Genomic DNA, 27,056 nt, shown 5'->3' with positions numbered 1-27,056 from the left:
TAGAAAGACAGGCAAATCGCGCAAGTAATGTGACTTTCGCTCGTTAGAGTTTGGCACACCAAGTTAATATGTCTCACATTTTGTGTACCACAGTGGACAGACAGCCAGTCGGAAGAGATGTTGTTTTCTTGTTGGATGGATCTGACACCACAAGAAATGGATTTTCAGCTATGAGAGACTTTGTCCAACGAGTAGTAGAGACACTTAACGTGGACGACAACAGAGATCGGGTCTCAGTAGTTCAGTACAGCAGAGACGCAGCTGTCCAGTTCTATCTGAACACATACACGACAAAGGGCGAGATCCTTGAAAGTGTCAGAGGTCAGAGGCACAAAGGCGGAAGACCCCTCAACACGGGAGCAGCTCTCCAGTACTTGAGGGATAATGTCTTCACAGCCTCTGCCGGCAGCAGGCGGCTTGAGGGAGTTCCACAGGTCCTAATTTTGCTAAGCGGTGGAAGGTCTTTTGACAGCGTTGATGCATCAGCTGCTGCTCTCAAACAGCTGGGAGTGCTGATCTTTGCAATCGGAACCAGGGGCTCCGATAGCAGAGAACTGCAGAAGATAGCCCACGATACCAGCTATGCTCTGTCTGTGACTGAATTCTCTGACCTACCAAGTATCCAGCAACAGCTCCAGTCCTCCGTGAATACTGTGGTGATTGACGTCACCCCAGAATCACCACCAGTTATTGGTACGTTTACAAGCACATTATATAAGTATGCACAGATAGGTTATTCAATCTTCCATATCTTCAGTGACATAAAGATACTGAGCTAGCGCCAAGCTTATTTTTTCTGAGATGGGGATTTCTCTTAGAACAGGGCTTGAAGTTAAAAGAGGCAGCACTCGTAACTTAAAAAGTTGTCAAAGCACGTTTGGTCAGCCAGTTTCAACATTTTGCAAAGTTCGTTTTACCATATTTACTTCCGTCTTCTTTCAGCTGAAAGCGATGCCAAAAAGGATATTGTATTCCTTCTTGATGGCTCAGATGGCACAAGGAATGGTTTCCCTGCCATGCGTGATTTTGTTGAAAGAGTGGTAAAGAAACTCAATGTGGGCGCAAACAGAGACCGTGTCTCTGTGGTCCAGTACAGCAGAGATGCAGAGGTCCAGTTCTATCTGAACACGTACACCTCAAGAGATGCTATAGGGGATGCAGTCAGAGGGCTCAGACACAGAGGAGGCAGACCTCTCAATACAGGGTCTGCCCTCCAATACGTCAGAGACAACATCTTTACAAACTCCTCTGGTAGTAGGCACCAACAAGGTGTTCCACAAATCTTAATCCTGCTAAATGGCGGAAGGTCTTCTGACAGCATTGACATCCCAGCATCTGCTCTCAAACAGCAGGGCATCTTTACAATCAGCATTGGAACACAGAGCTCTGACAACAACGAACTCCAGAAGATTTCTTATGATCCGAGCTTTTCTCTGTCCGTGCCTGAGCTCACTGACCTTCCCAATGTCCAAGATCAGCTTTCCTCTGTAATGAGCAGAGTCCTAAGGGCAGTGCCCAGGACACCCACAGTGACTGGTAAGCCAGATATACATCCCAAATACGTGGCAGCATGACAAGTTGGCTGGTATTGGAGTGTATCGGAAGGTTATGCTGTTAGGGCAAGTCCTTGTCAGATCTTAAGAGTAGAAAGACAGGCAAATCGCGCAAGTAATGTGACTTTCGCTCGTTAGAGGTTGGCACACCAAGTTAATATGTCTCACATTTTGTGTACCACAGTGGACAGACAGCCAGTCGGAAGAGATGTTGTTTTCTTGTTGGATGGATCTGACACCACAAGAAATGGATTTTCAGCTATGAGAGACTTTGTCCAACGAGTAGTAGAGACACTTAACGTGGACGACAACAGAGATCGTGTCTCAGTAGTTCAGTACAGCAGAGACGCAGCTGTCCAGTTCTATCTGAACACATACACGACAAAGGGCGAGATCCTTGAAAGTGTCAGAGGTCAGAGGCACAAAGGCGGAAGACCCCTCAACACGGGAGCAGCTCTCCAGTACTTGAGGGATAATGTCTTCACAGCCTCTGCCGGCAGCAGGCGGCTTGAGGGAGTTCCACAGGTCCTAATTTTGCTAAGCGGTGGAAGGTCTTTTGACAGCGTTGATGCATCAGCTGCTGCTCTCAAACAGCTGGGAGTGCTGATCTTTGCAATCGGAACCAGGGGCTCCGATAGCAGAGAACTGCAGAAGATAGCCCACGATACCAGCTATGCTCTGTCTGTGACTGAATTCTCTGACCTACCAAGTATCCAGCAACAGCTCCAATCCTCCGTGAATACTGTGGTGATTGACGTCACCCCAGAATCACCACCAGTCATTGGTACGTTTACAAGCACATTATATAAGTATGCACGGATAGGTTATTCAATCTTCCATATCTTCAGTGACATAAAGATACTGAGCTAGCGCCAAGCTTATTTTTTCTGAGATGGGGATTTCTCTTAGAACAGGGCTTGAAGTAAAAAGAGGCAGCACTCGTAACTTAAAAAGATGTCAAAGCACGTTTGGTCAGCCAGTTTCAACATTTTGCAAAGTTCGTTTTACCATATTTACTTCCGTCTTCTTTCAGCTGAAAGCGATGCCAAAAAGGATATTGTATTCCTTCTTGATGGCTCAGATGGCACAAGGAATGGTTTCCCTGCCATGCGTGATTTTGTTGAAAGAGTGGTAAAGAAACTCAATGTGGGAGCAAACAGAGACCGTGTCTCTGTGGTCCAGTACAGCAGAGATGCAGAGGTCCAGTTCTATCTGAACACGTACACCTCAAGAGATGCTATAGGGGCTGCAGTCAGAGGGCTCAGACACAGAGGAGGCAGACCTCTCAATACAGGGTCTGCCCTCCAATACGTCAGAGACAACATCTTTACAAACTCCTCTGGTAGTAGGCACCAACAAGGTGTTCCACAAATCTTAATCCTGCTAAATGGCGGAAGGTCTTCTGACAGCATTGACAGCCCAGCATCTGCTCTCAAACAGCAGGGCATCTTTACAATCAGCATTGGAACACAGAGCTCTGACAACAACGAACTCCAGAAGATTTCTTATGATCCGAGCTTTTCTCTGTCCGTGCCTGAGCTCACTGACCTTCCCAATGTCCAAGATCAGCTTTCCTCTGTAATGAGCAGAGTCCTAAGGGCAGTGCCCAGGACACCCACAGTGACTGGTAAGCCAGATATACATCCCAAACACGTGGCAGCATGACAAGTTGGCTGGTATTGGAGTGTATCGGAAGGTTATGCTGTTAGGGCAAGTCCTTGTCAAATCTTAAGAGTAGAAAGACAGGCAAATCGCGCAAGTAATGTGACTTTCGCTCGTTAGAGGTTGGCACACCAAGTTAATATGTCTCACATTTTGTGTACCACAGTGGACAGACAGCCAGTCGGAAGAGATGTTGTTTTCTTGTTGGATGGATCTGACACCACAAGAAATGGATTTTCAGCTATGAGAGACTTTGTCCAACGAGTAGTAGAGACACTTAACGTGGACGACAACAGAGATCGGGTCTCAGTAGTTCAGTACAGCAGAGACGCAGCTGTCCAGTTCTATCTGAACACATACACGACAAAGGGCGAGATCCTTGAAAGTGTCAGAGGTCAGAGGCACAAAGGCGGAAGACCCCTCAACACGGGAGCAGCTCTCCAGTACTTGAGGGATAATGTCTTCACAGCCTCTGCCGGCAGCAGGCGGCTTGAGGGAGTTCCACAGGTCCTAATTTTGCTAAGCGGTGGAAGGTCTTTTGACAGCGTTGATGCATCAGCTGCTGCTCTCAAACAGCTGGGAGTGCTGATCTTTGCAATCGGAACCAGGGGCTCCGATAGCAGAGAACTGCAGAAGATAGCCCACGATACCAGCTATGCTCTGTCTGTGACTGAATTCTCTGACCTACCAAGTATCCAGCAACAGCTCCAGTCCTCCGTGAATACTGTGGTGATTGACGTCACCCCAGAATCACCACCAGTCATTGGTACGTTTACAAGCACATTATATAAGTATGCACAGATAGGTTATTCGATCTTCTATATCTTCAGTGACATAAAGATACTGAGCTAGCGCCAAGCTTATTTTTTCTGAGATGGGAATTTCTCTTAGAACAGGGCTTGAAGTTAAAAGAGGCAGCACTCGTAACTTAAAAAGATGTCAAAGCACGTTTGGTCAGCCAGTTTCAACATTTTGCAAAGTTCGTTTTACCATATTTACTTCCGTCTTCTTTCAGCTGAAAGCGATGCCAAAAAGGATATTGTATTCCTTCTTGATGGCTCAGATGGCACAAGGAATGGTTTCCCTGCCATGCGTGATTTTGTTGAAAGAGTGGTAAAGAAACTCAATGTGGGAGCAAACAGAGACCGTGTCTCTGTGGTCCAGTACAGCAGAGATGCAGAGGTCCAGTTCTATCTGAACACGTACACCTCAAGAGATGCTATAGGGGATGCAGTCAGAGGGCTCAGACACAGAGGAGGCAGACCTCTCAATACAGGGTCTGCCCTCCAATACGTCAGAGACAACATCTTTACAAACTCCTCTGGTAGTAGGCACCAACAAGGTGTTCCACAAATCTTAATCCTGCTAAATGGCGGAAGGTCTTCTGACAGCATTGACATCCCAGCATCTGCTCTCAAACAGCAGGGCATCTTTACAATCAGCATTGGAACACAGAGCTCTGACAACAACGAACTCCAGAAGATTTCTTATGATCCGAGCTTTTCTCTGTCCGTGCCTGAGCTCACTGACCTTCCCAATGTCCAAGATCAGCTTTCCTCTGTAATGAGCAGAGTCCTAAGGGCAGTGCCCAGGACACCCACAGTGACTGGTAAGCCAGATATACATCCCAAACACGTGGCAGCATGACAAGTTGGCTGGTATTGGAGTGTATCGGAAGGTTATGCTGTTAGGGCAAGTCCTTGTCAAATCTTAAGAGTAGAAAGACAGGCAAATCGCGCAAGTAATGTGACTTTCGCTCGTTAGAGGTTGGCACACCAAGTTAATATGTCTCACATTTTGTGTACCACAGTGGACAGACAGCCAGTCGGAAGAGATGTTGTTTTCTTGTTGGATGGATCTGACACCACAAGAAATGGATTTTCAGCTATGAGAGACTTTGTCCAACGAGTAGTAGAGACACTTAATGTGGACGACAACAGAGATCGTGTCTCAGTAGTTCAGTACAGCAGAGACGCAGCTGTCCAGTTCTATCTGAACACATACACGACAAAGGGCGAGATCCTTGAAAGTGTCAGAGCTCTGAGGCACAAAGGCGGAAGACCCCTCAACACGGGAGCAGCTTTCCAGTACTTGAGGGATAATGTCTTCACAGCCTCTGCCGGCAGCAGGCGGCTTGAGGGAGTTCCACAGGTCTTAATTTTGCTAAGCGGTGGAAGGTCTTTTGACAGCGTTGATGCATCAGCTGCTGCTCTCAAACAGCTGGGAGTGCTGATCTTTGCAATCGGAACCAGGGGCTCCGATAGCAGAGAACTGCAGAAGATAGCCCACGATACCAGCTATGCTCTGTCTGTGACTGAATTCTCTGACCTACCAAGTATCCAGCAACAGCTCCAGTCCTCCGTGAATACTGTGGTGATTGACGTCACCCCAGAATCACCACCAGTCATTGGTACGTTTACAAGCACATTATATAAGTATGCACGGATAGGTTATTCGATCTTCCATATCGTCAGTGACATAAAGATACTGAGCTAGCGCCAAGCTTATTTTTTCTGAGATGGGAATTTCTCTTAGAACAGGGCTTGAAGTTAAAAGAGGCAGCACTCGTAGCTTAAAAAGATGTCAAAGCACGTTTGGTCAGCCAGTTTCAACATTTTGCAAAGTTCGTTTTACCATATTTACTTCCGTCTTCTTTCAGCTGAAAGCGATGCCAAAAAGGATATTGTATTCCTTCTTGATGGCTCAGATGGCACAAGGAATGGTTTCCCTGCCATGCGTGATTTTGTTGAAAGAGTGGTAAAGAAACTCAATGTGGGAGCAAACAGAGACCGTGTTTCTGTGGTCCAGTACAGCAGAGATGCAGAGGTCCAGTTCTATCTGAACACGTACACCTCAAGAGATGCTATAGGGGATGCAGTCAGAGGGCTCAGACACAGAGGAGGCAGACCTCTCAATACAGGGTCTGCCCTCCAATACGTCAGAGACAACATCTTTACAAACTCCTCTGGTAGTAGGCACCAACAAGGTGTTCCACAAATCTTAATCCTGCTAAATGGCGGCAGGTCTTCTGACAGCATTGACATCCCAGCATCTGCTCTCAAACAGCAGGGCATCTTTACAATCAGCATTGGAACACAGAGCTCTGACATCAACGAACTCCAGAAGATTTCTTATGATCCGAGCTTTTCTCTGTCCGTGCCTGAGCTCACTGACCTTCCCAATGTCCAAGATCAGCTTTCCTCTGTAATGAGCAGAGTCCTAAGGGCAGTGCCCAGGACACCCACAGTGACTGGTAAGCCAAATATACATCCCAAACACGTGGCAGCATGACAAGTTGGCTGGTATTGGAGTGTATCGGAAGGTTATGCTGTTAGGGCAAGTCCTTGTCAAATCTTAAGAGTAGAAAGACAGGCAAATCGCGCAAGTAATGTGACTTTCGCTCGTTAGAGTTTGGCACACCAAGTTAATATGTCTCACATTTTGTGTACCACAGTGGACAGACAGCCAGTCGGAAGAGATGTTGTTTTCTTGTTGGATGGATCTGACACCACAAGAAATGGATTTTCAGCTATGAGAGACTTTGTCCAACGAGTGGTAGAGACACTTAACGTGGACGACAACAGAGATCGTGTCTCAGTAGTTCAGTACAGCAGAGACGCAGCTGTCCAGTTCTATCTGAACACATACTTGACAAAGGGCGAGATCCTTGAAAGTGTCAGAGGTCAGAGGCACAAAGGCGGAAGACCCCTCAACACGGGAGCAGCTCTCCAGTACTTGAGGGATAATGTCTTCACAGCCTCTGCCGGCAGCAGGCGGCTTGAGGGAGTTCCACAGGTCCTAATTTTGCTAAGCGGTGGAAGGTCTTTTGACAGCGTTGATGCATCAGCTGCTGCTCTCAAACAGCTGGGAGTGCTGATCTTTGCAATCGGAACCAGGGGCTCCGATAGCAGAGAACTGCAGAAGATAGCCCACGATACCAGCTATGCTCTGTCTGTGACTGAATTCTCTGACCTACCAAGTATCCAGCAACAGCTCCAGTCCTCCGTGAATACTGTGGTGATTGACGTCACCCCAGAATCACCACCAGTCATTGGTACGTTTACAAGCACATTATATATGTATGCACAGATAGGTTATTCAATCTTCCATATCTTCAGTGACATAAAGATACTGAGCTAGCGCCAAGCTTATTTTTTCTGAGATGGGGATTTCTCTTAGAACAGGGCTTGAAGTTAAAAGAGGCAGCACTCGTAACTTAAAAAGATGTCAAAGCACGTTTGGTCAGCCAGTTTCAACATTTTGCAAAGTTCGTTTTACCATATTTACTTCCGTCTTCTTTCAGCTGAAAGCGATGCCAAAAAGGATATTGTATTCCTTCTTGATGGCTCAGATGGCACAAGGAATGGTTTCCCTGCCATGCGTGATTTTGTTGAAAGAGTGGTAAAGAAACTCAATGTGGGAGCAAACAGAGACCGTGTCTCTGTGGTCCAGTACAGCAGAGATGCAGAGGTCCAGTTCTATCTGAACACGTACACCTCAAGAGATGCTATAGGGGATGCAGTCAGAGGGCTCAGACACAGAGGAGGCAGACCTCTCAATACAGGGTCTGCCCTCCAATACGTCAGAGACAACATCTTTACAAACTCCTCTGGTAGTAGGCACCAACAAGGTGTTCCACAAATCTTAATCCTGCTAAATGGCGGAAGGTCTTCTGACAGCATTGACATCCCAGCATCTGCTCTCAAACAGCAGGGCATCTTTACAATCAGCATTGGAACACAGAGCTCTGACAACAACGAACTCCAGAAGATTTCTTATGATCCGAGCTTTTCTCTGTCCGTGCCTGAGCTCACTGACCTTCCCAATGTCCAAGATCAGCTTTCCTCTGTAATGAGCAGAGTCCTAAGGGCAGTGCCCAGGACACCCACAGTGACTGGTAAGCCAGATATACATCCCAAACACGTGGCAGCATGACAAGTTGGCTGGTATTGGAGTGTATCGGAAGGTTATGCTGTTAGGGCAAGTCCTTGTCAAATCTTAAGAGTAGAAAGACAGGCAAATCGCGCAAGTAATGTGACTTTCGCTCGTTAGAGGTTGGCACACCAAGTTAATATGTCTCACATTTTGTGTACCACAGTGGACAGACAGCCAGTCGGAAGAGATGTTGTTTTCTTGTTGGATGGATCTGACACCACAAGAAATGGATTTTCAGCTATGAGAGACTTTGTCCAACGAGTAGTAGAGACACTTAATGTGGACGACAACAGAGATCGTGTCTCAGTAGTTCAGTACAGCAGAGACGCAGCTGTCCAGTTCTATCTGAACACATACTTGACAAAGGGCGAGATCCTTGAAAGTGTCAGAGCTCTGAGGCACAAAGGCGGAAGACCCCTCAACACGGGAGCAGCTTTCCAGTACTTGAGGGATAATGTCTTCACAGCCTCTGCCGGCAGCAGGCGGCTTGAGGGAGTTCCACAGGTCTTAATTTTGCTAAGCGGTGGAAGGTCTTTTGACAGCGTTGATGCATCAGCTGCTGCTCTCAAACAGCTGGGAGTGCTGATCTTTGCAATCGGAACCAGGGGCTCCGATAGCAGAGAACTGCAGAAGATAGCCCACGATACCAGCTATGCTCTGTCTGTGACTGAATTCTCTGACCTACCAAGTATCCAGCAACAGCTCCAGTCCTCCGTGAATACTGTGGTGATTGACGTCACCCCAGAATCACCACCAGTCATTGGTACGTTTACAAGCACATTATATAAGTATGCACGGATAGGTTATTCGATCTTCCATATCGTCAGTGACATAAAGATACTGAGCTAGCGCCAAGCTTATTTTTTCTGAGATGGGAATTTCTCTTAGAACAGGGCTTGAAGTTAAAAGAGGCAGCACTCGTAGCTTAAAAAGATGTCAAAGCACGTTTGGTCAGCCAGTTTCAACATTTTGCAAAGTTCGTTTTACCATATTTACTTCCGTCTTCTTTCAGCTGAAAGCGATGCCAAAAAGGATATTGTATTCCTTCTTGATGGCTCAGATGGCACAAGGAATGGTTTCCCTGCCATGCGTGATTTTGTTGAAAGAGTGGTAAAGAAACTCAATGTGGGAGCAAACAGAGACCGTGTTTCTGTGGTCCAGTACAGCAGAGATGCAGAGGTCCAGTTCTATCTGAACACGTACACCTCAAGAGATGCTATAGGGGATGCAGTCAGAGGGCTCAGACACAGAGGAGGCAGACCTCTCAATACAGGGTCTGCCCTCCAATACGTCAGAGACAACATCTTTACAAACTCCTCTGGTAGTAGGCACCAACAAGGTGTTCCACAAATCTTAATCCTGCTAAATGGCGGCAGGTCTTCTGACAGCATTGACATCCCAGCATCTGCTCTCAAACAGCAGGGCATCTTTACAATCAGCATTGGAACACAGAGCTCTGACATCAACGAACTCCAGAAGATTTCTTATGATCCGAGCTTTTCTCTGTCCGTGCCTGAGCTCACTGACCTTCCCAATGTCCAAGATCAGCTTTCCTCTGTAATGAGCAGAGTCCTAAGGGCAGTGCCCAGGACACCCACAGTGACTGGTAAGCCAAATATACATCCCAAACACGTGGCAGCATGACAAGTTGGCTGGTATTGGAGTGTATCGGAAGGTTATGCTGTTAGGGCAAGTCCTTGTCAAATCTTAAGAGTAGAAAGACAGGCAAATCGCGCAAGTAATGTGACTTTCGCTCGTTAGAGTTTGGCACACCAAGTTAATATGTCTCACATTTTGTGTACCACAGTGGACAGACAGCCAGTCGGAAGAGATGTTGTTTTCTTGTTGGATGGATCTGACACCACAAGAAATGGATTTTCAGCTATGAGAGACTTTGTCCAACGAGTGGTAGAGACACTTAACGTGGACGACAACAGAGATCGTGTCTCAGTAGTTCAGTACAGCAGAGACGCAGCTGTCCAGTTCTATCTGAACACATACTTGACAAAGGGCGAGATCCTTGAAAGTGTCAGAGGTCAGAGGCACAAAGGCGGAAGACCCCTCAACACGGGAGCAGCTCTCCAGTACTTGAGGGATAATGTCTTCACAGCCTCTGCCGGCAGCAGGCGGCTTGAGGGAGTTCCACAGGTCCTAATTTTGCTAAGCGGTGGAAGGTCTTTTGACAGCGTTGATGCATCAGCTGCTGCTCTCAAACAGCTGGGAGTGCTGATCTTTGCAATCGGAACCAGGGGCTCCGATAGCAGAGAACTGCAGAAGATAGCCCACGATACCAGCTATGCTCTGTCTGTGACTGAATTCTCTGACCTACCAAGTATCCAGCAACAGCTCCAGTCCTCCGTGAATACTGTGGTGATTGACGTCACCCCAGAATCACCACCAGTCTTTGGTACGTTTACAAGCACATTATATATGTATGCACAGATAGGTTATTCAATCTTCCATATCTTCAGTGACATAAAGATACTGAGCTAGCGCCAAGCTTATTTTTTCTGAGATGGGGATTTCTCTTAGAACAGGGCTTGAAGTTAAAAGAGGCAGCACTCGTAACTTAAAAAGATGTCAAAGCACGTTTGGTCAGCCAGTTTCAACATTTTGCAAAGTTCGTTTTACCATATTTACTTCCGTCTTCTTTCAGCTGAAAGCGATGCCAAAAAGGATATTGTATTCCTTCTTGATGGCTCAGATGGCACAAGGAATGGTTTCCCTGCCATGCGTGATTTTGTTGAAAGAGTGGTAAAGAAACTCAATGTGGGAGCAAACAGAGACCGTGTCTCTGTGGTCCAGTACAGCAGAGATGCAGAGGTCCAGTTCTATCTGAACACGTACACCTCAAGAGATGCTATAGGGGATGCAGTCAGAGGGCTCAGACACAGAGGAGGCAGACCTCTCAATACAGGGTCTGCCCTCCAATACGTCAGAGACAACATCTTTACAAACTCCTCTGGTAGTAGGCACCAACAAGGTGTTCCACAAATCTTAATCCTGCTAAATGGCGGAAGGTCTTCTGACAGCATTGACATCCCAGCATCTGCTCTCAAACAGCAGGGCATCTTTACAATCAGCATTGGAACACAGAGCTCTGACAACAACGAACTCCAGAAGATTTCTTATGATCCGAGCTTTTCTCTGTCCGTGCCTGAGCTCACTGACCTTCCCAATGTCCAAGATCAGCTTTCCTCTGTAATGAGCAGAGTCCTAAGGGCAGTGCCCAGGACACCCACAGTGACTGGTAAGCCAGATATACATCCCAAACACGTGGCAGCATGACAAGTTGGCTGGTATTGGAGTGTATCGGAAGGTTATGCTGTTAGGGCAAGTCCTTGTCAGATCTTAAGAGTAGAAAGACAGGCAAATCGCGCAAGTAATGTGACTTTCGCTCGTTAGAGGTTGGCACACCAAGTTAATATGTCTCACATTTTGTGTACCACAGTGGACAGACAGCCAGTCGGAAGAGATGTTGTTTTCTTGTTGGATGGATCTGACACCACAAGAAATGGATTTTCAGCTATGAGAGACTTTGTCCAACGAGTAGTAGAGACACTTAACGTGGACGACAACAGAGATCGTGTCTCAGTAGTTCAGTACAGCAGAGACGCAGCTGTCCAGTTCTATCTGAACACATACACGACAAAGGGCGAGATCCTTGAAAGTGTCAGAGCTCTGAGGCACAAAGGCGGAAGACCCCTCAACACGGGAGCAGCTTTCCAGTACTTGAGGGATAATGTCTTCACAGCCTCTGCCGGCAGCAGGCGGCTTGAGGGAGTTCCACAGGTCTTAATTTTGCTAAGCGGTGGAAGGTCTTTTGACAGCGTTGATGCATCAGCTGCTGCTCTCAAACAGCTGGGAGTGCTGATCTTTGCAATCGGAACCAGGGGCTCCGATAGCAGAGAACTGCAGAAGATAGCCCACGATACCAGCTATGCTCTGTCTGTGACTGAATTCTCTGACCTACCAAGTATCCAGCAACAGCTCCAGTCCTCCGTGAATACTGTGGTGATTGACGTCACCCCAGAATCACCACCAGTCATTGGTACGTTTACAAGCACATTATATAAGTATGCACGGATAGGTTATTCGATCTTCCATATCGTCAGTGACATAAAGATACTGAGCTAGCGCCAAGCTTATTTTTTCTGAGATGGGAATTTCTCTTAGAACAGGGCTTGAAGTTAAAAGAGGCAGCACTCGTAGCTTAAAAAGATGTCAAAGCACGTTTGGTCAGCCAGTTTCAACATTTTGCAAAGTTCGTTTTACCATATTTACTTCCGTCTTCTTTCAGCTGAAAGCGATGCCAAAAAGGATATTGTATTCCTTCTTGATGGCTCAGATGGCACAAGGAATGGTTTCCCTGCCATGCGTGATTTTGTTGAAAGAGTGGTAAAGAAACTCAATGTGGGAGCAAACAGAGACCGTGTTTCTGTGGTCCAGTACAGCAGAGATGCAGAGGTCCAGTTCTATCTGAACACGTACACCTCAAGAGATGCTATAGGGGATGCAGTCAGAGGGCTCAGACACAGAGGAGGCAGACCTCTCAATACAGGGTCTGCCCTCCAATACGTCAGAGACAACATCTTTACAAACTCCTCTGGTAGTAGGCACCAACAAGGTGTTCCACAAATCTTAATCCTGCTAAATGGCGGCAGGTCTTCTGACAGCATTGACATCCCAGCATCTGCTCTCAAACAGCAGGGCATCTTTACAATCAGCATTGGAACACAGAGCTCTGACATCAACGAACTCCAGAAGATTTCTTATGATCCGAGCTTTTCTCTGTCCGTGCCTGAGCTCACTGACCTTCCCAATGTCCAAGATCAGCTTTCCTCTGTAATGAGCAGAGTCCTAAGGGCAGTGCCCAGGACACCCACAGTGACTGGTAAGCCAAATATACATCCCAAACACGTGGCAGCATGACAAGTTGGCTGGTATTGGAGTGTATCGGAAGGTTATGCTGTTAGGGCAAGTCCTTGTCAAATCTTAAGAGTAGAAAGACAGGCAAATCGCGCAAGTAATGTGACTTTCGCTCGTTAGAGTTTGGCACACCAAGTTAATATGTCTCACATTTTGTGTACCACAGTGGACAGACAGCCAGTCGGAAGAGATGTTGTTTTCTTGTTGGATGGATCTGACACCACAAGAAATGGATTTTCAGCTATGAGAGACTTTGTCCAACGAGTGGTAGAGACACTTAACGTGGACGACAACAGAGATCGTGTCTCAGTAGTTCAGTACAGCAGAGACGCAGCTGTCCAGTTCTATCTGAACACATACTTGACAAAGGGCGAGATCCTTGAAAGTGTCAGAGGTCAGAGGCACAAAGGCGGAAGACCCCTCAACACGGGAGCAGCTCTCCAGTACTTGAGGGATAATGTCTTCACAGCCTCTGCCGGCAGCAGGCGGCTTGAGGGAGTTCCACAGGTCCTAATTTTGCTAAGCGGTGGAAGGTCTTTTGACAGCGTTGATGCATCAGCTGCTGCTCTCAAACAGCTGGGAGTGCTGATCTTTGCAATCGGAACCAGGGGCTCCGATAGCAGAGAACTGCAGAAGATAGCCCACGATACCAGCTATGCTCTGTCTGTGACTGAATTCTCTGACCTACCAAGTATCCAGCAACAGCTCCAGTCCTCCGTGAATACTGTGGTGATTGACGTCACCCCAGAATCACCACCAGTCATTGGTACGTTTACAAGCACATTATATATGTATGCACAGATAGGTTATTCAATCTTCCATATCTTCAGTGACATAAAGATACTGAGCTAGCGCCAAGCTTATTTTTTCTGAGATGGGGATTTCTCTTAGAACAGGGCTTGAAGTTAAAAGAGGCAGCACTCGTAACTTAAAAAGATGTCAAAGCACGTTTGGTCAGCCAGTTTCAACATTTTGCAAAGTTCGTTTTACCATATTTACTTCCGTCTTCTTTCAGCTGAAAGCGATGCCAAAAAGGATATTGTATTCCTTCTTGATGGCTCAGATGGCACAAGGAATGGTTTCCCTGCCATGCGTGATTTTGTTGAAAGAGTGGTAAAGAAACTCAATGTGGGAGCAAACAGAGACCGTGTCTCTGTGGTCCAGTACAGCAGAGATGCAGAGGTCCAGTTCTATCTGAACACGTACACCTCAAGAGATGCTATAGGGGATGCAGTCAGAGGGCTCAGACACAGAGGAGGCAGACCTCTCAATACAGGGTCTGCCCTCCAATACGTCAGAGACAACATCTTTACAAACTCCTCTGGTAGTAGGCACCAACAAGGTGTTCCACAAATCTTAATCCTGCTAAATGGCGGAAGGTCTTCTGACAGCATTGACATCCCAGCATCTGCTCTCAAACAGCAGGGCATCTTTACAATCAGCATTGGAACACAGAGCTCTGACAACAACGAACTCCAGAAGATTTCTTATGATCCGAGCTTTTCTCTGTCCGTGCCTGAGCTCACTGACCTTCCCAATGTCCAAGATCAGCTTTCCTCTGTAATGAGCAGAGTCCTAAGGGCAGTGCCCAGGACACCCACAGTGACTGGTAAGCCAGATATACATCCCAAACACGTGGCAGCATGACAAGTTGGCTGGTATTGGAGTGTATCGGAAGGTTATGCTGTTAGGGCAAGTCCTTGTCAGATCTTAAGAGTAGAAAGACAGGCAAATCGCGCAAGTAATGTGACTTTCGCTCGTTAGAGGTTGGCACACCAAGTTAATATGTCTCACATTTTGTGTACCACAGTGGACAGACAGCCAGTCGGAAGAGATGTTGTTTTCTTGTTGGATGGATCTGACACCACAAGAAATGGATTTTCAGCTATGAGAGACTTTGTCCAACGAGTAGTAGAGACACTTAACGTGGACGACAACAGAGATCGTGTCTCAGTAGTTCAGTACAGCAGAGACGCAGCTGTCCAGTTCTATCTGAACACATACACGACAAAGGGCGAGATCCTTGAAAGTGTCAGAGCTCTGAGGCACAAAGGCGGAAGACCCCTCAACACGGGAGCAGCTTTCCAGTACTTGAGGGATAATGTCTTCACAGCCTCTGCCGGCAGCAGGCGGCTTGAGGGAGTTCCACAGGTCTTAATTTTGCTAAGCGGTGGAAGGTCTTTTGACAGCGTTGATGCATCAGCTGCTGCTCTCAAACAGCTGGGAGTGCTGATCTTTGCAATCGGAACCAGGGGCTCCGATAGCAGAGAACTGCAGAAGATAGCCCACGATACCAGCTATGCTCTGTCTGTGACTGAATTCTCTGACCTACCAAGTATCCAGCAACAGCTCCAGTCCTCCGTGAATACTGTGGTGATTGACGTCACCCCAGAATCACCACCAGTCATTGGTACGTTTACAAGCACATTATATAAGTATGCACGGATAGGTTATTCGATCTTCCATATCGTCAGTGACATAAAGATACTGAGCTAGCGCCAAGCTTATTTTTTCTGAGATGGGAATTTCTCTTAGAACAGGGCTTGAAGTTAAGAGGCAGCACTCGTAGCTTAAAAAGATGTCAAAGCACGTTTGGTCAGCCAGTTTCAACATTTTGCAAAGTTCGTTTTACCATATTTACTTCCGTCTTCTTTCAGCTGAAAGCGATGCCAAAAAGGATATTGTATTCCTTCTTGATGGCTCAGATGGCACAAGGAATGGTTTCCCTGCCATGCGTGATTTTGTTGAAAGAGTGGTAAAGAAACTCAATGTGGGAGCAAACAGAGACCGTGTTTCTGTGGTCCAGTACAGCAGAGATGCAGAGGTCCAGTTCTATCTGAACACGTACACCTCAAGAGATGCTATAGGGGATGCAGTCAGAGGGCTCAGACACAGAGGAGGCAGACCTCTCAATACAGGGTCTGCCCTCCAATACGTCAGAGACAACATCTTTACAAACTCCTCTGGTAGTAGGCACCAACAAGGTGTTCCACAAATCTTAATCCTGCTAAATGGCGGCAGGTCTTCTGACAGCATTGACATCCCAGCATCTGCTCTCAAACAGCAGGGCATCTTTACAATCAGCATTGGAACACAGAGCTCTGACATCAACGAACTCCAGAAGATTTCTTATGATCCGAGCTTTTCTCTGTCCGTGCCTGAGCTCACTGACCTTCCCAATGTCCAAGATCAGCTTTCCTCTGTAATGAGCAGAGTCCTAAGGGCAGTGCCCAGGACACCCACAGTGACTGGTAAGCCAAATATACATCCCAAACACGTGGCAGCATGACAAGTTGGCTGGTATTGGAGTGTATCGGAAGGTTATGCTGTTAGGGCAAGTCCTTGTCAAATCTTAAGAGTAGAAAGACAGGCAAATCGCGCAAGTAATGTGACTTTCGCTCGTTAGAGTTTGGCACACCAAGTTAATATGTCTCACATTTTGTGTACCACAGTGGACAGACAGCCAGTCGGAAGAGATGTTGTTTTCTTGTTGGATGGATCTGACACCACAAGAAATGGATTTTCAGCTATGAGAGACTTTGTCCAACGAGTGGTAGAGACACTTAACGTGGACGACAACAGAGATCGTGTCTCAGTAGTTCAGTACAGCAGAGACGCAGCTGTCCAGTTCTATCTGAACACATACTTGACAAAGGGCGAGATCCTTGAAAGTGTCAGAGGTCAGAGGCACAAAGGCGGAAGACCCCTCAACACGGGAGCAGCTCTCCAGTACTTGAGGGATAATGTCTTCACAGCCTCTGCCGGCAGCAGGCGGCTTGAGGGAGTTCCACAGGTCCTAATTTTGCTAAGCGGTGGAAGGTCTTTTGACAGCGTTGATGCATCAGCTGCTGCTCTCAAACAGCTGGGAGTGCTGATCTTTGCAATCGGAACCAGGGGCTCCGATAGCAGAGAACTGCAGAAGATAGCCCACGATACCAGCTATGCTCTGTCTGTGACTGAATTCTCTGACCTACCAAGTATCCAGCAACAGCTCCAGTCCTCCGTGAATACTGTGGTGATTGACGTCACCCCAGAATCACCACCAGTCATTGGTACGTTTACAAGCACATTATATATGTATGCACAGATAGGTTATTCAATCTTCCATATCTTCAGTGACATAAAGATACTGAGCTAGCGCCAAGCTTATTTTTTCTGAGATGGGGATTTCTCTTAGAACAGGGCTTGAAGTTAAAAGAGGCAGCACTCGTAACTTAAAAAGATGTCAAAGCACGTTTGGTCAGCCAGTTTCAACATTTTGCAAAGTTCGTTTTACCATATTTACTTCCGTCTTCTTTCAGCTGAAAGCGATGCCAAAAAGGATATTGTATTCCTTCTTGATGGCTCAGATGGCACAAGGAATGGTTTCCCTGCCATGCGTGATTTTGTTGAAAGAGTGGTAAAGAAACTCAATGTGGGAGCAAACAGAGACCGTGTCTCTGTGGTCCAGTACAGCAGAGATGCAGAGGTCCAGTTCTATCTGAACACGTACACCTCAAGAGATGCTATAGGGGATGCAGTCAGAGGGCTCAGACACAGAGGAGGCAGACCTCTCAATACAGGGTCTGCCCTCCAATACGTCAGAGACAACATCTTTACAAACTCCTCTGGTAGTAGGCACCAACAAGGTGTTCCACAAATCTTAATCCTGCTAAATGGCGGAAGGTCTTCTGACAGCATTGACATCCCAGCATCTGCTCTCAAACAGCAGGGCATCTTTACAATCAGCATTGGAACACAGAGCTCTGACAACAACGAACTCCAGAAGATTTCTTATGATCCGAGCTTTTCTCTGTCCGTGCCTGAGCTCACTGACCTTCCCAATGTCCAAGATCAGCTTTCCTCTGTAATGAGCAGAGTCCTAAGGGCAGTGCCCAGGACACCCACAGTGACTGGTAAGCCAGATATACATCCCAAACACGTGGCAGCATGACAAGTTGGCTGGTATTGGAGTGTATCGGAAGGTTATGCTGTTAGGGCAAGTCCTTGTCAGATCTTAAGAGTAGAAAGACAGGCAAATCGCGCAAGTAATGTGACTTTCGCTCGTTAGAGGTTGACACACCAAGTTAATATGTCTCACATTTTGTGTACCACAGTGGACAGACAGCCAGTCGGAAGAGATGTTGTTTTCTTGTTGGATGGATCTGACACCACAAGAAATGGATTTTCAGCTATGAGAGACTTTGTCCAACGAGTATTAGAGACACTTAACGTGGACGACAACAGAGATCGTGTCTCAGTAGTTCAGTACAGCAGAGACGCAGCTGTCCAGTTCTATCTGAACACATACACGACAAAGGGCGAGATCCTTGAAAGTGTCAGAGCTCTGAGGCACAAAGGCGGAAGACCCCTCAACACGGGAGCAGCTTTCCAGTACTTGAGGGATAATGTCTTCACAGCCTCTGCCGGCAGCAGGCGGCTTGAGGGAGTTCCACAGGTCTTAATTTTGCTAAGCGGTGGAAGGTCTTTTGACAGCGTTGATGCATCAGCTGCTGCTCTCAAACAGCTGGGAGTGCTGATATTTGCAATCGGAACCAGGGGCTCCGATAGCAGAGAACTGCAGAAGATAGCCCACGATACCAGCTATGCTCTGTCTGTGACTGAATTCTCTGACCTACCAAGTATCCAGCAACAGCTCCAGTCCTCCGTGAATACTGTGGTGATTGACGTCACCCCAGAATCACCACCAGTCATTGGTACGTTTACAAGCACATTATATAAGTATGCACGGATAGGTTATTCGATCTTCCAAATCGTCAGTGACATAAAGATACTGAGCTAGCGCCAAGCTTATTTTTTCTGAGATGGGAATTTCTCTTAGAACAGGGCTTGAAGTTAAAAGAGGCAGCACTCGTAGCTTAAAAAGATGTCAAAGCACGTTTGGTCAGCCAGTTTCAACATTTTGCAAAGTTTGTTTTACCATATTTACTTCCGTCTTCTGTCAGCTGAAAGCGATGCCAAAAAGGATATTGTATTCCTTCTTGATGGCTCAGATGGCACAAGGAATGGTTTCCCTGCCATGCGTGATTTTGTTGAAAGAGTGGTAAAGAAACTCAATGTGGGAGCAAACAGAGACCGTGTTTCTGTGGTCCAGTACAGCAGAGATGCAGAGGTCCAATTCTATCTGAACACGTACACCTCAAGAGATGCTATAGGGGATGCAGTCAGAGGGCTCAGACACAGAGGAGGCAGACCTCTCAATACAGGGTCTGCCCTCCAATACGTCAGAGACAACATTTTTACAAACTCCTCTGGTAGTAGACACCAACAGGGTGTTCCACAAATCTTAATCCTGCTAAATGGCGGAAGGTCTTCTGACAGCATTGACATCCCAGCATCTGCTCTCAAACAGCAGGGCATCTTTACAATCAGCATTGGAACACAGAGCTCTGACAACAACGAACTTCAGAAGATTTCTTATGATCCGAGCTTTTCTCTGTCCGTGCCTGAGCTCACTGACCTTCCCAATGTCCAAGATCAGCTTTCCTCTGTAATGAGCAGAGTCCTAAGGGCAGTGCCCAGGACACCCACAGTGACTGGTAAGCCAGATATACATCCCAAACATGTGGCAGCATGACAAGTTGGCTGGTATTGGAGTGTATCGGAAGGTTATGTGGTTAGGGCAAGTCCCTGTCAGATCTTAAGAGTAGAAAGACAGGCAAATCGCGCAAGTAATGTGACTTTCGCTCGGTAGAGATTGGCACACCAAGTTAATATGTCTCACATTTTGTGTACCACAGTGGACAGACAGCCAGTCGGAAGAGATGTTGTTTTCTTGTTGGATGGATCTGACACCACAAGAAATGGATTTTCAGCTATGAGAGACTTTGTCCAACGATCAGTAGAGACACTTAACGTGGATGACAACAGAGATCGTGTCTCAGTAGTTCAGTACAGCAGAGACGCAGCTGTCCAGTTCTATCTGAACACATACACGACAAAAGGCGAGATCCTTGAAATTGTCAGACGTCTGAGGCACAAAGGCGGAAGACCCCTCAACACGGGAGCAGCTCTCCAGTACTTGAGGGATAATGTCTTCACAGCCTCTGCCGGCAGCAGGCGGCTTGAGGGAGTTCCACAGGTCCTAATTTTGCTAAGCGGTGGAAGGTCTTTTGACAGCGTTGATGCATCAGCTGCTGCTCTTAAACAACTGGGAGTGCTGATCTTTGCAATCGGAACCAGGGGCTCCGATAGCAGACAACTGCAGAAGATAGCCCACGATACCAGATATGCTCTGTCTGTGGCTGAATTCTCTGACCTACCAAGTGTTCAGCAACAGTTCCAGTCCTCAGTGGATACTGTGGTGATTGACGTCATCTCAAAATCACCACCAGTCATTGGTACGTTTACAAGCACATGATATAACTGCATGGATAGGTTATTCGATCTTCCATATCTGCACTGACATAAAGATGTTTCTTTTTGCTGGGTTGTGAATTTTTCTTAGAAAAGGCTTGAGATTGAAGGAGGAGTCACAAAGAAACTTAAAGAAAGTGTTAAAAGTCCATGATGTTTAGTCAGCCATTGTCAGTATAAAGCAAAATTTGTTTTACCATATGTCTATCATTCTTCTTTTAGCCGAAACAGATACTAAAAAGGATATATTTCTTCTTGATGGCTCAGTTGGCACACAAAATGATTTGTTAGTACTGCTTGTGTTAGTACTTGTTGCAAATATACTTGTACGTCCATATTACATTAGGTAATATTGTATTTTTGCCTCATTCTTGTGAGAATTCTGCGTGTGACTAAAGCATTAAGGATTGGGACTATCTAGGACTCGCTGCAGTGGGCTCAGACAACCACTAGTTATTATCTGTGAGCAGACAATACTGTATCATCTCTTTCTCTTTCGGACTTATCAGGTCTTATCAGGTCGGTAGTGCATTCTTCACGTATTCTTCACTCACGCTTGAAGTAAAGGATGACGCAAAAATACAGTGTTACTTACTGTATCTACATACTTGTTTATTGTTTGTGGTTATGCCTGTGAATTAATCTCATTCACCCAAGTTATTGTCTTTTCAGGGCATAGAATTGATTGCAACTGGATTTGTTCAGATTGTCTTAGAAGTTGTGTTTGTGGATATCTCCCAGAGGATTTAAAAGCCAACGGTTATGCTCTGTAATCTAAACAGGTTCATAGGACAGTAACATAGTTTTTTATATATTCCTGAAATTTGGTAAAGCCACACATCCAGTTTGAAGGTCACATCACTTGATTACCTCTTTTTTACTTTCCACACTTTTTCTATCTCCTGTCTATGCTCTTGCTAATTTTGAGCTTCTCTTTCCTTTTCATAAACATGTTATTGTCACTTGGGAATGTGTCATCAATCACAACTGCCATCTTGCACCGACAAGTTGAATAGCCATTATGACTTTAATAGTCATTCTTGAGCATCTTTGAAGATGTCATCCATTGTAACCTTAGACCTTCCAGTTCATATCCTTTTCACCGAGGCAATACCTAGCCTTATCTTACATCCTGCTTCTATGTGCTCTACTATTTCAGGGGCATGTTTGTCCAGTCACTAGTAATGCTAGACCCTGTTTTTTATTTATTCTCTGCATATTGTGTGTGCGGGCTGTCTTTCAGAACAGCCTTTTCTAGCCACTGGTAAGACTTGCTCATATAGAGTCTGTGCAGAACAGAAGTGGAGACAGAGCATGTCCTTTCTGTATATGCAACATTTGATGTTCATCTGTACAACAAGCTAAAAATCAGAATCCATTTGTGTGGCATTAATTCCCAGGCATTCTTGGAGGTGATCCAGGCAGTGCACAAGTAGTTTTTTGGGTCTTCCCGTCCTGAGCTACTGCATGGTCACCAAGCATCTGCTACTTGGCTCCTAGTGCCATTACCTACTCCTTTGTGAGCCTCGCTCATGTGCCTATTGATCTTAGCTGTAGCCGCCCCATTTTTTGGGGCCAAGCCCTTTTCAGCCTTGTGATGACTTTTGTTTGTGCTGCCAGGCGCCCAGAAGTGCATTCAGTTTTCTTAGCAGCAGGTGTGGTTCATGTCTAGGCCTGGTGTTTCCCAGCTTTTTGTACTTTATTCCTCAGATGGCTGCCTTTTCATTTTTGTCCTTTATACACAAAGCATTGGTGTTCGTCTAAGGTTTTTCCAGTAATCGTCCCAGCATTTGGCAGACCGGTTCATAGAAAAAAACCCTTTCAGTTACAATGCACTGTGGATAGTTCAGTGGTGAAACAAACAGTTCTACTTTTCTTATGTAGCACTTAAGATAAGCAGCCAGAATGTTAGGCATTTGTTTGTTTGTCACTCCAAAATGTTAACTCTCAATCTTATAGGTTGATGTTTTTTTTCCTTCAGCCTAATAACAGCATTCGTCAGAGGTGTGGACTCGAGTCACATGACTTGGACTCGAGTCAGACTCGAGTCATGAATTTGATGACTTTAGACTCGACTTGACAAAATGTAAAAAGACTTGCAACTCGACTTAGACTTTAACATCAATGACTTGTGACTTCACTTGGACTTGAGCCTTTTGAATTGACATGACTTGACATGACTTGCTACTTTCCCCAAAACCCAAAGATGAAAAAGTTATTCGGGAGCGCTCCGTATTTTTCATTGTGTACTTGTCTATCAGCGTTGCGTGTGTCAGCTGGTGTGGTCTCAGTACAACAGCCAATCAAATTAGATCTACTTTGTTGTCATCACACAGCATTCATCCAATCAAATTGCAGGACAACCAACGAAGAAGACATGTCCAAACCACACGCCAGTGAACAAAAAATGATACCTAAAATAATTTTGTTTGGGTATAAAAATTACGAGGTGGTCAACACAAAACGGTTTGCAGTATGCAACACATGCGGTTCGAAAATTACTGATGGAGGGGCAACAACTTCCAACTTCGTCCGGCATTTGAAGTTGCACAAAGAACGGTAAGTTTTGAATGTAAGATAACGTTTATTGGCTAAGTAACGTGACTTTTATTTGCTGTGTAGTTAAATCAGTGAGGCTGTAAACTCACTGCTAACGTTATAACGTTATTGCAAACACGGGAATCTGTTGCAGTTCACTACCTTATTCATACTTTTTGTTCAGTGATTTTTTTCAAGCAGGGTTACGTTAGTCAATATATCACACGTAACGTTAGACGGCGGTCAGCAGCACCGCGTATTTTAGCCACCTAAAAAAAGACAAAAATAGTAAAATAAAGGTCAGTTAAAATGTATACTATATTATGAATATGTGTACCGTTTTAGCTAGCTTTCTGACATACTGTTGATTGTTTACCTCAGTGGTCCCCAACCACCGGGCCGCGGCCCTGTACTGGTCCGTGGATCGATTGGTATCGGGCCGCACAAGAAAAAAAAAAATGTTTTCTTTTTTTAATTAAATCAACATAAAAAACACAAGATACACTTACAAGTAGTGCACTAACCCAAAACAACTCTCTCCCCCCTTTTGTTCTGGGCATTGAACATGAAGACTCTTCCTTCACTGTTCCGAGTGGTCATGAGAGTCTTGGCAGTGCCTGCCTCCAGTGCTCCAGTGGAGCGAGTTTTCAGCCATGGTGGCATCATACTACGCCCCCATCGTGCACAAATGACTGACAGACTCTTGGCTAATTTGGTCTTTTGCAAATGCAATGCAGCATAGGGCCCTGACATATAAAAAGTACAATTTTTTTGTTATGTTCACGTATATGTCATGTTTTTTCAATGTTAACACTTTTGTACAAATAAGTACATTTGCACTTTATTTTTCAATGTGTTTGTTCTGTAAAGGAATGAGTTAATGTTTAAAATGACTGGTTAATAGTGCTATTATAAAGTGCAATGTCAGCACAATTTTCTTTCCTGCAATTTAAAATGCACTTGTTTTAATAAATAAATACAGCGTTTGAAAAGCATACACAATCTGTGTTAATATATTAGTCTGTGGTTAAAAGGACTTGAAAGGACTCGAAACTCAAAATGCAGGACTTAGGACTTGACTTGAGACTTTCCAGTCTTGACTTTGGACTTGACTCGGGGCTTGCCTGTCTTGACTCGGGACTTGACTCGGACTTGAGGGCAAAGACTTGAGACTTACTTGTGACTTGCAAAACAATGACTTGGTCCCGCCTCTGGCACTCGTAACTCATATCGATCACATTGCTCCTCATTCATGCACTGACAATGCAGCACCAGGAACAACTCAGGGCTCTTTATCTTGTAAAATGGTCACTTTAAAAGTGAGGATTTAACCAACAACCTTTAGTTTAGGAAACAATCAATCCCCCACGAGACTTACGTTTTTCATTCGTTTTAAAGTAAGAATGGAGTAGACTAATAAGTGAAAAAATAGTGTTAACAATAGCTATGAAACAGAAAAGGGGTAGGATTGAATAAGATCTGCTTCTTTAGAGGCCTTTTTGGACATGTTGAAATGTGAAACTGTAAACATGTGTGTTACCATATTGTAACTTTGTTAGGATTGTACAGTATACCGGTACTAATGAACAAAAAACGGTACTATACTCTGTTTGAAAAGTACCAGTTCATCTTTTTTTTTACGGGCATGGCAATGAGTCGTCGTCACGTTGTGACATTGCTGGTTTTACGAGCAGAGGAGCATGTTCGGCAATGCACAATCACAGAGTACCGGATTATAAGTCGCAGTTTTTTTCATAGTTTGGCCGTGGGTGCGACATATACTCCGGAGCGACTTATGTGTGAAGTTATTAACACATTACCGTAAAATATCAAATAATATTATTTATCTCATTCGCGCAAGAGACGAAGCAAATGGCAGCAATCGTCACACACACGTCAGCAATCGTCACTCACACGTCAACCAATAAGAATTCGGCGGGGGCGGGTCATGGCAGAAGTGCATTGTGGGTCATGGTATGCTAACTGCTCTATGCTATACGCTACTGCCATAGCTATTAAAATGGATCACATCAACATTGGCGGTAACTTATAAAAACTGAGAAGGGCTGAACTAAAATGGCACCGAAAAGGAAATCATATACTGCAGATTACAAGCTGGACGTAGTGAAATATGCAGTAGAGAACGGCGATCGAGCAGCAGAAAGAAAGGACATACCAGAAGCGACACCGGGGAGGAAGATTTCATCGGATTTAGCGATCGGGAGTGACAGATTGTTTGGTAAATGTATAGCATGTTCTATAAGTTATAGTTATTTGAATTACTCTTACCATAATATGTTACGTTAACATACCAGGCACGTTCTCAGTTGGTTATTTATGCGTCATATGGCATACACTTATTCAGCCTGTTGTTCACTACTCTTTATTTATTTTAAATTGTCTTTCAAATATCTATTCTTGGTGTTAGATTTTATCAAATAAATTTCCCCCCAAAATGCGACTTATACTCCAGTGTGACGTATTTATGTTTTTTTCCTTCTTTATTGTGCATTTTCGGCCGGTGCGACTTATAGTCCGAAAAATACGGTACTTGCAAGTAGGGCTGGGCGATATGGCCCCGTTTCCATATGACCTGGGAAATTGTGTTAGATGTAAATATAAACGGAATACAATGATTTGCAAATCCTTTTAAACCCATATTCAATTGAATGCACTACAAAGACAAGATATTTGATGTTCAAACTCATGAACTTTTTTTTTTTTTGCAAATAATAATTAACTTAGAATTTCATGGCTGCAACACGTGCCAAAGTAGTTGGGAAAGGGCATGTTCACCACTGTGTTACATGGCCTTTCCTTTTAACAACACTCAGTAAACGTTTGAGAACTGAGGAGACACATTTTTCAAGCTTCTCAGGTGGTATTATTTCCCATTCTTGCTTGATGTACAGCTTAAGTTGTTCAACAGTCCGGGGGTCTCCGTTGTGGTATTTTAAGCTTCATAATATGCCACACATTTTCAATGGGAGACAGGTCTGGGCTACAGGCAGGCCGGTCTAGTACCCGCACTCGTTTACTATGAAGCCACGTTGATGTAACACGGGGCTTGGCATTGTCTTGCTGAAATAAGCAGGGGCGTCCATGGTAACGTTGCTTGGATGGCAACATATGTTGCTCCAAAACCTGTATGTACCTTTCAGCATTAATGGCGCCTTCACAGATGTGTAAGTTAGCCATGTCTTGGGCACTAATACACCACCATACCATCACAGATGCTGGCTTTTCAAATTTGACCCTAGAACAGTCCGGATGGTTCTTTTCCTCTTTGGTCCGGAGGACACGACGTCCACAGGTTCCAAAAACAATTTGAAATGTGGACTTGTCAGACCACAGAGCCCTTTTCCACTTTGCATCAGTCCATCTTAGATGAACTCAGGCCCAGCGAAGCCGACGGCGTTTCTGGGTGTTGTTGATAAACGGTTTTCGCCTTGCATAGGAGAGTTTTAACTTGCACTTACAGATGTAGTGACCAACTGTAGTTACTGACAGTGGGTTTCTGAAGTGTTCCTGAGCCCATGTGGTGATATCCTTTACAAACTGATGTCGCTTGTTGATGCAGTACAGCCTGAGGGATCGAAGGTCACGGGCTTAGCTGCTTACGTGCAGTGATTTCTCCAGATTCTCTGAACCTTTTGATGATATTACGGACCGTAGATGGTGAAATCCCTAAATTTCTTGCAATAGCTGGTTGAGAAAGGTTTTTCTTAAACTGTTCAACAATTTGCTCACACATTTGTTGACAAAGTGGTGACCGACTGAGCATTTCATGGAATCTACTTTTATACCCAATCATGGCACCCACCTGTTCCCAATTAGCTTGCACACCTGTGGGATGTTCCAAATAAGTGTTTGATGAGCATTCCTCAACTTTATCAGTATTTATTGCTACCTTTCCCAACTTCTTTGTCACGTGTTGCTGGCATCAAATTCTAAAGTTAATGATTATTTGCAAAAAAAAAAGTTTTATCAGTTTGAACATCAAATATGTTGTCTTTGTAGCATATTCAACTGAATATGGGTTGAAAATGATTTGCAAATCATTGTATTCCGTTTATATTTACA

General features: G+C 45.2%; 4 protein-coding genes across 6 annotated transcripts in view; all 4 read left to right on the top strand.

Moving 5' to 3' along the window:
- LOC133574275 (collagen alpha-3(VI) chain-like) overlaps positions 1-27,056 on the top strand; it is a 136,977-nt gene that overhangs the window by 59,939 nt on the left and 49,982 nt on the right. The gene's annotated exons all lie outside the window — the stretch shown is intronic.
- On the top strand, positions 14,967-16,368 carry LOC140677448 (collagen alpha-3(VI) chain-like). Its single transcript, XM_072911987.1, has 2 exons — positions 14,967-15,489; positions 15,737-16,368. The coding sequence occupies exons 1-2, from the start codon at positions 14,967-14,969 to the stop codon at positions 16,366-16,368; spliced, it is 1,155 nt and encodes a 384-aa protein (XP_072768088.1).
- On the top strand, positions 16,609-18,012 carry LOC140677447 (collagen alpha-3(VI) chain-like). The gene is made up of 2 exons (XM_072911986.1): positions 16,609-17,131; positions 17,381-18,012. The coding sequence occupies exons 1-2, from the start codon at positions 16,609-16,611 to the stop codon at positions 18,010-18,012; spliced, it is 1,155 nt and encodes a 384-aa protein (XP_072768087.1).
- LOC140677446 (collagen alpha-3(VI) chain-like) lies at positions 18,151-20,537 on the top strand. The gene is made up of 4 exons (XM_072911985.1): positions 18,151-18,775; positions 19,025-19,618; positions 19,820-20,419; positions 20,527-20,537. The coding sequence occupies exons 1-4, from the start codon at positions 18,151-18,153 to the stop codon at positions 20,535-20,537; spliced, it is 1,830 nt and encodes a 609-aa protein (XP_072768086.1).

The sequence above is a fragment of the Nerophis lumbriciformis genome, linkage group LG31 (assembly GCF_033978685.3).
Source record: "Nerophis lumbriciformis linkage group LG31, RoL_Nlum_v2.1, whole genome shotgun sequence".
Classification (NCBI taxonomy): Eukaryota; Metazoa; Chordata; class Actinopteri; order Syngnathiformes; family Syngnathidae; genus Nerophis; species Nerophis lumbriciformis.
The sequence above is the reverse complement of the archived record's forward strand: the minus strand, read 5'-3'. Positions and strand labels throughout refer to the sequence as shown.

What these genes read in the sequence shown, in the direction of transcription:
- LOC140677446 (XM_072911985.1), top strand. Translation starts at nt 18,151, where the DNA reads ATGTCTCACATTTTGTGTACCACAGTGGACAGACAGCCAGTCGGAAGA. An exon ending in AGAATCACCACCAGTCATTG is followed by an intron (nt 18,776 to 19,024) that starts GTACGTTTACAA and finishes GTCTTCTGTCAG; the next exon opens with CTGAAAGCGATGCCAAAAAG. An exon ending in CAGGACACCCACAGTGACTG is followed by an intron (nt 19,619 to 19,819) that starts GTAAGCCAGATA and finishes TGTGTACCACAG; the next exon opens with TGGACAGACAGCCAGTCGGA.
- LOC140677447 (XM_072911986.1), top strand. Translation starts at nt 16,609, where the DNA reads ATGAGAGACTTTGTCCAACGAGTGGTAGAGACACTTAACGTGGACGAC. An exon ending in AGAATCACCACCAGTCATTG is followed by an intron (nt 17,132 to 17,380) that starts GTACGTTTACAA and finishes GTCTTCTTTCAG; the next exon opens with CTGAAAGCGATGCCAAAAAG.
- LOC140677448 (XM_072911987.1), top strand. Translation starts at nt 14,967, where the DNA reads ATGAGAGACTTTGTCCAACGAGTAGTAGAGACACTTAACGTGGACGAC. An exon ending in AGAATCACCACCAGTCATTG is followed by an intron (nt 15,490 to 15,736) that starts GTACGTTTACAA and finishes GTCTTCTTTCAG; the next exon opens with CTGAAAGCGATGCCAAAAAG.